We start from the raw sequence: 13,424 nt of genomic DNA on the forward strand, positions 1-13,424 counted from the left end.
AAAGGTGTGGGTTTATTTCTGGGCTCTCTATTCTGTTCCATTGTTCTATGTGTCTGTTCTTATGCCAGTACCATGCTGTTTTGATTACTATGGCCTTGTAGTATAGCTTGATATTAGGTAGCATTATTCCTCCAATTTTGTTCTTCTTTCTCTGGATTGCTGTTGCTATTTATGGCTTTTTGTGATTCCATATAAGTTTTTGAAATACTTGGTCTAGTTTTGTGAAATACATCATTGGTATCTTGATAGGAATTGTGCTGAATCTGTAGATTGCTTTGGGTAGTATGGACATTTTAATGTGTTAATTCTTCCTACTCATGAACACAGTATGTGCTTCCATATCTTTCTATTACTGCAGTCCCTGGGACACAATGGATATTAAAAATGTTTTGAAGAAAATTAAGTTTGGCAAACTGCAAGTCTTTGACAGCAGTGGTCTGACATTTCAGCACAGGGTAGCCGCAGCAAATGATAGCAACTTTCAGGGGAAACTTGACTAAGGAGGAGAAGGGGAAATAAAAAGGGAGAAAGGGAGAACTCCCCAACCTGTGTAGTGGCCAGAAAGGAGCAAGAATGGTCAGTTTCTGCCTCTAATGGAGTTGAATTAAGTGTGTGACTGAGGCAATGGTTTATAAACAAGGGAGTTCATGAGATTATAGGGACTAGTCTAGCTTGACATCTGAAGAATAAGAAAATTGAAGTCTTCATTTTTCCAGCCTACATATGCTCATCTCTATAACCCATATTATTCTTATTCATTCTAAGTCATTGCTTGAATATATTAATCATTCCAACCTCATTTCTGATAAAATTTCTTTTTCAATTCAGGATGTAGACAACTAGACTAATGTTGGGTATTATCTGAAACTTCTCTCCAACAAAATACAAAAATCAGTCTAAAAGTTGCAATGTATCAGGAAGTTAGATGTAATAAATTTTACATTCTTAGCATCTAAAAGAAATCATAAAACCTGGAGCTTGATAACATGAAATATTGACTCTTGCTGTAAATCATAAATAATGACCAAATATTCTCTGACTAAAGGTGTAACTCTCTCAATTGCCAATTTCATACTGAAAAAGCAATAATAACATTCAACTCTGTTTCAGATTCCATATAAATTGTATGGACTGTTTTTCTTCTGAAAATCAGAGTACCAGCACAAAAGAGGATGTCAAAATCTCATTGTTATTCTTTGTTATTCAGATGATGTTTCAGGTAACAACTATTAACCATTCATTTGTGAATACAGCCAAAGAAACTGAGAGTTTGTAAAAGTCTCCTTCTTATAAAAGTTTGAGACATTGCAAGTGGGAGCTTGGGAGATTATGACCTTGTGCCATTAGACTCTTAGCTGCCCAGATGCCTGGTTTAATGTGGTCACTTCTCAGAAGCTGACCACCAAACCGCCCTGGCTGAAGCTTGTCTTGCATTGTTCCCCTTTATTGTGTCTAGATCTGCTTTGGTTTACTCCTTCACAGCTTTTTGGGAGTTTGCTGTCTACTCTTCACATACTTCTGGTGTCATACAGCTTTACTGTGCTGATCCTCTCCTGTGGTGGTGGCCTCCTTTCAGCCCCATCTGGAAAAAACTGAGCAAGAGCTGGTGGCAATTGTAGCCATGTAGCAATTTCTCAGGCACAGTGTACATAAGAGAGTCATCTTTACCTCACTGAATCACAGACCTAGGAGGACTATTTGAAGCATATTGATTTGGTGTCAGACACATGGGTTCAAATCTCATTACCACTATTTACTAAGCTTGTGAGTTTTGTCAAGGTGGTTAACTTTCTGGGCCTCTTGTTTCCTCATATTTAAACTGGCATGGTGATGTCTAACTCAAAGGAACTTGTAAGGGTTAGATAAGGTGTAGAAAACAGGTGCTGGAAACGTAAGTTCTCTTGGAGGTCACTGAGGGACTCTCATTTACAGATGAAGAAATGGATATTCAAAGAAGTAAAGTTACTTTTTTGTAAGTGGTCCTGAACCTATGTCTTTTAACTCACTACTGGTGTACAAAGGACTTTTGTGGGTCCCTGTCTTGTGCGCCTGGTGAAGGACAAAGTAAAAATGATCTGTGACTCAAATATCTAATGACTGGTAATAATCTCACACTTTATCTATTCCTGGGCCTAATCTAAGGTTTCCTTTCCTTTTAATTAAGAGAAAGAACCATGTCCAAAATAATCACTGACCATGTTTCCTTCTAGCTAAAGCATGGGAAGGGACAAGAAGGCTCTCACTGACTGATGCTACCCCAAGCTAACATTTCACTTTCTGGTCCTAGTTGGCACTTAAGGTTGGTTCCTCCTCTCGTGGGGTATTGCTGTAATTTTTCAGAGGACCACCTTCCCCATTGCTAGTTATATTTGACCTGCATTTCCTTCATGCAGGGCTGTACTGTCCTTGAAGACTTTGCTTTTGGCCTCTGGCTCTCAATCTCCTCCTCCTTCCCTCACATACAGGCTCCAATGTCTCTGTTGGGGCACCGGCCCCTCTCTAGTCAGCCCTTAGCAGGACTGAATAGCCACTCTCTCTCACAACAGATCCACAGGAGACACTCCTTCACCCTTTGCCACAACAAATTCTGGGAGTGCAGGCTGCTACAGACTAAATGCTTGTGTTCCCCCCAAATTCTTATGTTGAAACCTAGTCCCCAGTGTGATAGTATTTCAAGGTGGGGCCTTTGAAAGGTTATTAGGTCAGGAGGATGGAGCCTGCATGACTGGGATTAGTGCCCTTATAAAAGACAGCCCAGAGATCTCCCTTGCCCCTTCCACCATGTGAAGAGTCAGTGAAATGCTGGCCACCTATGAACTCAGAAGTGGGTTCTCTCACCAGACACTGAATCTGTAGGCACCTTGATCTGGACTTTCCAGCCTCGAGAACTGTGAGAGATAAGTTTCTGTTTTTTATAAGCCACCTTGTCCACAGTACTTTGTTATAGCAGCCCAAATGGACTGAGACATGGCCTAGGCCAGAGCTGCAGCCACCTCTTCTTTGCTGTTGTCAGAACTGTTAGTTAGCCACATATCCCTTAGATATCTCAGGATTGAGTCATAAAATAAATCTGAATGTCCCCTAAACTGGAGGGGACACATATCAAACAATCTGAGGAAATTCCTTTAAAACTTTCCATCTTGATTTGAGGTGAAAGAGGAATTATCTTCACCTGCCCCTTTGGGGAGCAGTGTAGAACTCATAGCACACCAAGAGCTCTTTGAAAAAACTATCCCCCCATAATTTCTAATCGTCTTTTCTTGATCTCTCCAACTTCTTTTATAGACCGGAATTCAGTGGTTGGAGGTATGGAACCATTTTTCTGTCTCATCATATTGCAGGCTTGCATAGTGGTATCTCACTTTACTCTGAAAGCCATTAACCCCAGTTTAAAGTGAGACTTAAGAAGTTTCATTTTAATATCCTGTTTCACTTTAAAGAAACCCTTTTTTTTCCTGAAATACTTGTTCCTTGCAAGTGAAGCAGTCTAACTAATATGAACCCCATAATCATGGGTTTGGGAGATTTCCAGAGAAATCACGGAAGAATAGGGGAGGTGGGAGAAGAAGAGAGGAGGATGGTAGTAAGGCTTTAGACAAATGGATTTAGGAGTCCTCCTCATATTCACCATGTTCAGTTTGTGGCCCGCAAAGTGCTTTAACACTTTGGGAAGAGCTGCTGCTTCGTTGTTAGGAGAAACTAATGGCAAATAAGATACACCCATTACATCCATTTTCCCATGATACCAAAAGTTGGCTATAAACTGAGGCACAACCAGCAAATATAATATTTCAGTATATAAATGTTATTACCACCACCCCAGAGTTGGATACAACAGCATGAAAATTTTTAGCTGAAACAGATCATCCAAATGTCTAGTGCAAATAATGGGTTAAGGGTGGGGGCTGGGTGGAGGTGGGCAAAGCAGGAGATACTAAGGGCATCTGTAACAGTTGTCAATAATAAAATTAATGTTAAAGAAAGATAATGGGTTGAGTTTATATGAAAAGATCACTCTTTCTACTTTAAAAATATAAAATAAAGAAATTGGATAATATTTTAAAACATCTTAAACATACCAGAACAATAACTATTTTAAAAGTATGGTACTGGTACACAAATACATAGATCAATGGAACAGAATAGAAATTATTTAAAGATATCCAAATACACATGGGAAATTAAGGTAGATAGAGTAAGCATCTCAGATCAGTAGAGTAAAAATGGATTAGTTGATAAATGGTGCTTGGACAACTGGAAAACCATCTGGCAAAAAATAAAATTGGTTTCCTACTTCACAAAAAAACAAGTCAAAAATTTAAATATAAGACTACAAAATTTTCTCTTTCATACATCCCACAACAAAAGACTAATGATGAGTGGGAAAAACATTTGTACCTTATATCACTGTTGAAGAGCTAATTTCCTTACAATGTAGTGTTCCACAACACTGGAAACGTGGGCAAAGGGTGTAAACAGATGGTTCACATGAAAGAAAATTCACATAATTCTTGAACTTATGAGAAGATACTCACTGGTGCTTATAATAAGAGAAATGTAAATTAAAGCTACAGTGGGATACAGTTTTCTACTTTTAAGGCTGACAAAGAACAAAAAGTTGGGTAATATCCTCTGTTGTTAAAGATGTGGGAAAATGGGCTTCCTCAGGCAAACTTAGTACAACCTCTATGGAGGGCCAGGCCTATCAAAAGAAAATTAAATGGGCTGTTTGGGCCAGCCATTTCTCTTTAGAGATACACATCAATGAAATTATATGAATGTAAGGATAGTCATCACAGCAAAATGAGATATGTATAAGGCTATTCATTGCAGCTTATTTGTAAGAGTAAAAGACAGTGAACAACCTAAATGCTTATGAGTAGGGGATTGGTTAAAAAAATTACACTACAACAAAACAAAGTAGCCATTGGGAGAATGAAGAAAGTACTAATACAAAGTGATCTATAATGCTGTCCATCTAGTTATGTGAAAATCACATTTGTAATATGCTGCTTGTTTATGCACATATAATATTTCTGAAGGCCACATAAGAAACTGGTAATAGTGGTTTTACGTAGAGGGAGGACTACGTGTCACTTTTCACTCTGTATTCTTCTTTTGGGGAGAAGAACCTTTTGAAAAAGTGTAATTCCAAGCCCAGACTAATTTGGGGCCAAATTTACACTACCATTATTGCGCAGAGGCCTGGAGCTGAGAAACTTATATGAAAATTGGTCTAGAAGTGGAGTGTCTGGACAGGCCCTCAGCAGGGGGTGATGGGAACAACCTCACATGAACCCTTCTGCAAGGCTGGGCACCGTCACCAGCTGGGCTCAGAGCTGTCATCCACCCACAATGTTCTTTGAGGCCAGATTTCTCCCATTTGCTCTGTCCTATGACTTTCCTGTCTCTAGTCTCTGGTGTTCCTTTAAGCCACTATGCTAGTTAGTGACAGACAGGTGGCCTCATGGTTCCCAGAACTAGTCCTGGTAAGCTTCATCACGCCTAATGTCATCTGCTCCATACCCTCTCCCTTTCCCATCTCATGTTCATCCTCCAGTGTTTTCTGATCGCATCTTAGCATTCACTTGAGGTTGCTTTAGCTTGCCTCAGGTGAATTTCATTTCTAATATAACCCAGTCCCAGGACCCAGGTGTGGGAGCACACAGACACCACCTGTTGAATGAAACTTCTTTCTTCAAGTCAGTTTCTCCACCCTGCCTCTCCTCCCTTTACTTCCCCTTCTCAGTTTCATGGTGGTCCTGGGGTAGTTTCTCTATTTTCTCCCTCCACCTTTGCCCTTGGACTCAAGCTGTTTGTGCTGACCCAGCAGAGAGAAACAATGATTCAGGGAGTACCCTATTTTTCCTTCCATCAAATGCCTGCCTTCTAAAGTGTTTTTTACTGAACTTGAACTAGCTTTGTTGCAACTGACCTGACATCTTCTCTGAATTCTCTTTAACTTTATTGATGTCATTTTGTAAGGAGATAATGAGGTTAGCATGTTGTTTACTCCCTACATTCTTGTACGCTTCCCAATATTCCTTCTCTCCGAGTTTCTCAAGAAATAGTTTCTCAGCATTGCTTATTTGCAAGTGCATATCTGTTGAAAAAAAATCAAAACATCATATCATTTCTCCTGTCCTTGCAATCATTATATGTTGCAATCTGATTTTATGAAGTTAGGGCCTGATAGTAAAATGCTGTTATCTCATAAATCTAATTTTATATCTACAATTTAAGGAACACTACACCATTCAAGCTATTGTTTAACTATCCCTCATGATTCAAATTTTAAATAAATTAAAAATTCCAATTGTAAAGTTGATGTGTGGTTTTGGGCTGTGAGTGAGGGCTATAATAGACAATGAAGCTATATGCCTAGGAACCCATAAGTTTAAATTATTCCTGTGACAGCTTGATAAGGGTCCTATCTTGTACAATATGTTATGTCACATTTACATTTTATTAGTAAATTGTCATTTTCAGGCCATTATGCCTCTGGGCAGAGTGATTTCACCTTATGTTATTCCATAGTCCTTGGCAACCATTTCTATAAGTAAGTTGCTTGAGTCCATCATCTAAGTTCATTTGTATGAAATGATAGTATGTGAAGTCATAACAACATGCTTTCCCCCACCCTCACTTATAAGGTTTCAGAGTGAAAGATAAGTTTCCTAATTAAATATGTACAAATATTGACCTATCTCAACCATGTAAACTTTCAATTTGCCCTGGAACACTTACTAAACAGGATATGCTGCTCAATCTTTAGGCTGAATATTATGCAGCTGAATATTTTGGAAAAGGAAGCATTACTGAGAGTCAGGTGCAGTGAATTGAATGGCTATTGGGCTTACTGCCACACACCATCTTGTTTGACAGCTCCTTGATGGCAATACCACATCTTACTCACTCTGTAAATCGGCACTTAGCAAGAGTCTGGCGTTTAGTTGGTCCTAGAGAATGCTTATGGAATGACTGAAGCATTCCAATAAGGCCAGAGGGATATTCTTCAGTCCAGAGCTCCAAAAGGATTCCAGACATGTCTTTTTCCAAAGATGTAAAAAAGATTATGATTTAAAATCCCTCAATAAATGGCACTTGTTATTGTCATTAAACAATTAATAACTACTATAGCCCAGATGGTCAGCCCTCTTACTTGAGCAGACCATTGCTGTCTCAGCCCTGTGCCACACTTGGCTTTTGGGGACGTGCTGTTTGACATCACTGAAGATATTGGAAGAGAGATGGATGTAGTGGCTGTTACGCTACTTTTCCAGAACCTCTCTTCACTTCCTGCTTAGTAACGTACTTTCCCTATTCCTTGTCAAATACGGGTTGTATGGAAAATTATACAGTAATTAATAAATACTAATACAAAAATAAACTCTGGGTTTCACATACTCACAACTGTAAACCTATACTTGCCCACTCTGTATGTAGGCCAATTACAGTGACCCCTTCTCCTGACCATAGAGATTAGTCCAAGGGTGAGCATGTGTCCCAAGCTAAGCACATGCTCAGAGTCCTTCCATAGAAATATTTTTACTGAAACTGGTAGAAAACATGTCTCTCTTGTCTCCATTTTGAGGTTATAAGAATGTAAGATCAGAAATGTCTATGTGTTAGAACTCCAACCTTATGGGGACAAGAGCCTTAGTAAAAGGAGCCAGCTCTCAAGGGGAAGAGAGAGAGAGAAGAGGGAGAAGAGGGATAAAGGAGGTGGGGAAAATGAAGGAAGAAGAGAAAGAGGAGAAGAGATGGAGAGGGGGATTGGGAAAAATAAAAGTGGAGACCTGACAGCAGGTGAAGCTCTGGGTCACCCTGTGTTTTCTGTTTGACTATATGAAAAAAAAAAAAAAAAATTACTATCCTCTTTATACTTAAGCTAGTTTGGGTTAGATTTTTATCCTTGTAACTGAATGAGTCCTAACCGAAAGTTGGAAGAAAGAGGTTACATCAGTACTTCTCAAACCTTACTCTGCATAGGAATCTCCTAGGACCTTGTCAAATGCAGATTCTGATTCAGTAGGTCTGGATGGGACTGCATTGAAACCAGCTGCCACATTATGGTATGGCTGCTGCTCCTCAAACCCAATCCAGTTGCAAGTGACTGCCTGGTATGTAAAATAACTGCCTCGGGAATCCTTTTCAGACCCAGCTGTTCTCTCCCTTTCCCTCGCTTCCTCGGTGTCTGTGGGCTGCTTTCTTCCTTGGACCACAGGCATGCCCAGTCCCACTCTGCTTCTGGGCCCCAGTCCTGTATGACATACATACCCGGGACTGGGCCCAAACCATAAACAGGCACACCTCAACTAATTGGCCCATTCCCATTTGAAGGCAGCTCAGTGAGCATATCTGAGTAGTATCTGTTTTGGTCTCACTCCCACCTCAAGGGAATTTAATGTATTCCTTCCAAACATAACTAAAACTTTCCTGGAGAGGAACCCTGCGCAATACAGTATCTGCTACCTCCTGACATCACTGTTGCCCGTAAAGAGACTTGGGTAGGAGGAGCTTTGTGAGAACAGTTTTGGAGACCCTAAAAAATGAAGTTTGCTGAATAATGTTTGGTTTTGGTAGCTATTTCATTTAAAAAACAAATCATCTATGAATGGAATGCCTGCTCTGTGCAAAGTGCTTGGATAAGGAGGCTCTCTGAAATATTGGATAAATTCAGGAAAATTTTGTCCCTTGTTTTGCCTTCCAGTTTCTAGCTCTGCTCCCTGATAGCACTCAAGTCTCTTTGCCATGTTTTCAAGCTTCCTAGCAGAAATGGTATTTATAGGGGTTCTGGAAAGAGTGGTTTTAGAAATCTCGGCAACAAGTTTGAGATAAAGAAATAGGAATTTTAAAAAAATGCAAGTGTCAAAACTGTGTGTGTGACTTACCTCCAGAATCATGGTATTTTCTAAGTCCATGGCAAGAGTATGTTCTGGGTCCTTCACATTCTGCACCCAGCGTCATTTCTATCTATGTCCTCCAAGCTGCCGTTTCCCAATTCTAATCCCTCTCTCCCCATCTAAATGGTGGTGGGGGTGGGGAGCTTAGCTCCATAGAAATATTGGGCTGGCGAAGCTTTATGGTTATATTTGTGCTATCATTCCCAAGTCTGCCACCAAACAAGAGAATTTCTTAAAAGAAAGAACCAATCCCCACCATGAGGAGTTCAGAGTGGTATCCAACAGGATATCGTATGGGGTAGAACAGTCAGATGGTGTTCATGTGTCTTCGTTTTTGATCACTGCCCTTACGCCTCCTCCTCACTTGATTTCAGTATCACTGCCTGCTTTATTTCCCTCTCCTGCTCATTTACCTACATGTGTTTGTAGTTGCAGCAATAATGATGCCATCTGAAATACATTCACAGACTTTTTAACATATTAGGAAACAGAAGAAATAATGCATTCAAGAAATAACTTGATTCAGCTTTATGATAATTTTTTAAGTTCATAAATCACCTTTTAAGTTTTGTTTCTGGTCTCTTTCAAACTTCCACTTCTCCTTCATTGCTGTTTCAACATCCTCTCTTGTTACAACTTTCAACTCTTCTGACTTCTCTTCACTCAGTTCCTTTAGTAAGTTCCGTATGTGCCAAAGCTGTTCATCCTTTAAGCGTCTATTCTGTCATGAAAATCAACAGTAGTTAACTACATCTGCTGAAGTATTTACACTGATTTTCCTCAAAATAGAGTCACACATTGAGGCTCGCAAAGTGAGAAAGAAATATTTAATGAAATAAGGTATATGATAATATTTCTGAAAGTTTATGGAACATGGACGACAAAGCAAAATCAAACTGATCAACATAGTACCATTAGATAGAAAGTTGCATTTAAAAATTGTGTTATTAATCTACCAGTGACCTTGGAGGTCACTTCCTCCAGCTTAACAACATTCTTCTTCAGCAATCATCATTCATTTAGTCAATATTTATGGAGCCAAATAGTTATCTATACACTAGAAATATGTAAGTGAACAAAACAGACAAAAAGTACTGGTCTTGTGGAATTTATATTATTCTTTTCTATTTTCACAAATCACCGTAATTCTCTTATTTTAGGGTGATGCCTACTCGCCATTCTAATACTTCATACTTGGTATATGGACAGGATTTCCTCTGTGGCTATTTCATCTATGTATCCAAGCTTTTCTTTTTTTGTACGTTTTATTAATTATGTTGTTACAATTGTCCCGATTTCTTTTCCCTTTGCTCCCCTCCACCAGCAACACCTCCTCCAATATGTCCATGGGTCGTGCATATAAGCTCTTCTTAACATCCCCTGTCCACTCTGCATCCTCCTACTATGCTTCTTAATTCTTGCCCCATTTCCCTCCCTTTCCCCTCTTCCCCCTCTCAGCTGACCTCCCCCACATGCTCCCCATACCTATGATTCTGTTCCCACTCTAGTTGTCTGCTTAGTTTGCCTTTGTTTCCATTCCCTAGCCTCTGTTGTTGATAGTTGTGATACTGTTTTCATTTTAATTTTCATAGTTTTGATCTCCTTTTTCTTAAATAAGTCCCTTTAACCTTGCATATAATAATGGCTTGGTGACGATAAACTCCTTTAGCTTTACCTTGTCTGGAAAGCACTTTCTCTGCCCTTCCATTCTGAATAGTAGCTTTGCTGGATAGAGTAATCTTGGTTATAGGTCCTTGATTTTCCTCATTTTGAATATTTCCTGCCAGTCCCTTCTTGCCTACAAAGTCTCATTTGAGAAGTCAGCTGACAGTCTTATAGGTACCCTTTTGTAGGTAATTCTCCTCTTCTCTCTTGCTGCTTTTTTAAAAAAGTATATGTTATTGATTATGTTGTTACAGTAGTTCCAATTTTTTTTCCCCTTTGCTCTCCTCTGCCCAGTAACCCCCTTCCCTCCAGAAATATCAGCCCCCTTAGTTCATGTCCAAGGGTCGTGCATATAAGTTCTTTGGCTCCACCCATTTCCTATATTATTCTTAACTTCCCCTGTCTAATTTGTATCAACTAATTATGCTTCTTAATCCCTGCACCATTTCTGCATTTCTTCCTTTTCCCCCTCCCAGCTGATAAACCTCCAAATGATCCCCATACCTATGATTCTGCTCCTATTCTGGTTTGCTTAGTTGGATTTTGTTTTTATTTTTTAGATTCAGTTGTTGATAGTTGTGAGTTTGTTGTCATTTTATTGTTCATAGTTTTAATCTTCTTTTTCTTAAGTAAGTCCCTTCCATATAACAATGGCTTGGTGATGATGAACTGTTTTAGCTCTACCTTGTCTGGGAAGCACTTTATCTGCCCTTCCATTCTAAATGATAGCTTTGCTGGATAGAGTAATCTTTGTTGTAGGTCCTTGCTTTTCATCACATTGAATACTGCTTGCCAGTCCCTTCTTGCCTGCAAAGTGTCTTTTGAGAAATCAGCTGATAGTCTTATAGGCAACCCTTTGTAGGCAACTCTGCTTCTCTCTTGCTGCTTTTAGGATTCTCTATCTTTCACCTTTAGCATTTTAATCATGATGTGTCTTGGTGTGGTCCCCTCTGGGTCCAGCTCACCCGGGCACTTTCTGTGCTTCCTGGACTTGTATGTCTATTTCTTTCACAAAATTTGAAAAGTTTTCCTCCATTATTTTTTCACATAAGTTTTCAATTTCTTGCTCTTACTCTTCTCCTTCTGGCACCCCCATGATTCAGATGTTGGCATGTTTAAAGTTGTCCCAGAAGTTCCCATGCCTCTCCTCATTCTTTTCAATTCTTGTTTCCTGATTCTGTACTGGCTGACTGTTCTTTTCTTCCTTATGTTCCAAATCACTGATTTGAACCACTGTTTTCTTCTCTTCATCATTCATTTTGTGTGGATTTTCCTTCGTTTCATTTAGCATAGCCTTCACTTCTTATCTTATGCGTTTTCTGTACTCAAGGATATCTGTCAAGCCTGTGAGAATCTTTTGGCTATCTCCTAGTCACTTAGTTCTCCAACTGGAACCTTGATCTGTTCCCCCTTTTGGGACATGCTTCTCTGTCTCCTCATCTTGACAGGCTCCTGTGTTTGTTTGCCTCTGTGTCTTAGGTAGAGCTGTCACTCCTGTTACATTGTAAGGGGCAGAGCCTTACGGATTCATCAGTACAGGGCAACCTGTTTCACCATGTTGTGGGGCTGTGTGTGGGGGAAGGGTCTGAGAGGGAACAATGCTGCTTGCCCAGCACTCACCCCTCCTCCAGGCACCCCTCCCACCTCTGTATGGAACTGGTGCCGTCGTTCCCAGAGTTGATGGGTCTGCTGATGTTCTAGGACCATGAGGGCCCTTCAAACAAGTAGACTCTGCTGAGAGACTGGCAGTTTCTGCCTCTGTCCCAACCCCCACTGGTTTGTACATTCAGAAGCAATGAGGCTTGATTTTCCCCAGTGCTGGGACCATGAGCTGTGTGGTCTAGCGAGGAGCTGGAAATGCTCCCCAGGTGTCACTCTCGACTTTCCAAAACATGTAACTGCACTTTCCGCTGGCCTGCTGCTGCCGCAGCTTGTGCCATCACCACACCACATCCTCTCCGCCCCGGCTCTGCCCTCCTACCTGTCTGGATGAGTATTTCTTCTTTATATCTTTGTTTGTTGGACTTCCATGCAGTTTGATTTTCTAGATCTTCTGGTTGTTTCTAGTTTTGAGGTCGTCATAGTCCTTCTTAGTTGTGGAGAGAGACGCAGCGTGTCTGTCTATGCATCCATCTTGGCCAGAAGTCTCTCTCTCTTGCTGCTTTTAAGACTCTCTTTATCCTCAACCTTTGGTATTTTGATTATGATGTGTCTTGGTGTGGTCCTGCCTGGGTCTAGTTTGTTTGGGACTCTGTGCTTCCTGGAACCATATGTTCATTTCCTTCTCCAAATTAGGGAAGTTTTCCTTCATTATTTTTTCACATAATTTTCAACTTCTTGCTCTCCCTCTTCACCATCTTGTAACCCTATGATTTGGATGTTGGTACATTTAAAACTATCCCAGAGGTTTCTAAGCCTTTCCTAATTTTTTTTCAATTCCCATTTCCTCCTTCTGTATTGGTTGACTGTTTATTTCTTCCTTATGTTCCAATTTGTTGATTTGAACCCTGGTTTCCTTTCCTTCACCTCTTGTTTCATGTGGATTTTCCTTCATTTCACTCATGATAACCTTCATTCTTTCCCTGTCCTGTTTAACCTTTTCTGTCAAGTCTGTGAGCATCTTTACCACCAGTGCCTTAAACTGTGCATCTGTTAGATTTGCTCTTTCCCCATCTGTTAGCTTCACTATCTGCTCATTGCTTAGTTGTGTCACTGGGACCTTGATCTGCTCCCCCTTCTGGGCCGTACTTCTCTGTCTCCTCATCTTGACAGCTTTCTGTGTTTGCCTCTGTTATTTGGGTGGGGCTGTCACACCTGTCATGTTATAGGGGGCAGAGCCTTAGGTTTTCATTA

The 13,424-nt window shown here is 40.2% G+C and overlaps 1 protein-coding gene across 1 annotated transcript in view; it reads right to left on the bottom strand.

The window, feature by feature from the left end:
• CCDC83 (coiled-coil domain containing 83) overlaps positions 1-13,424 on the bottom strand; it is a 58,883-nt gene that overhangs the window by 22,324 nt on the left and 23,135 nt on the right. Inside the window, exons 3-4 of the mRNA XM_090267811.1 lie at positions 9,465-9,627; positions 5,936-6,103 (exon numbers count right to left, since the gene is read on the bottom strand). Coding sequence (XP_090123937.1) covers positions 5,936-6,103; positions 9,465-9,627 — 331 coding nt within the window. The remainder of the gene's footprint in view (positions 1-5,935; positions 6,104-9,464; positions 9,628-13,424) is intronic.

This window comes from Furipterus horrens, unplaced genomic scaffold, assembly GCF_987537825.1.
Source record: "Furipterus horrens unplaced genomic scaffold, mFurHor1.1.pri manual_scaffold_2, whole genome shotgun sequence".
Taxonomy (NCBI): domain Eukaryota; kingdom Metazoa; phylum Chordata; class Mammalia; order Chiroptera; family Furipteridae; genus Furipterus; species Furipterus horrens.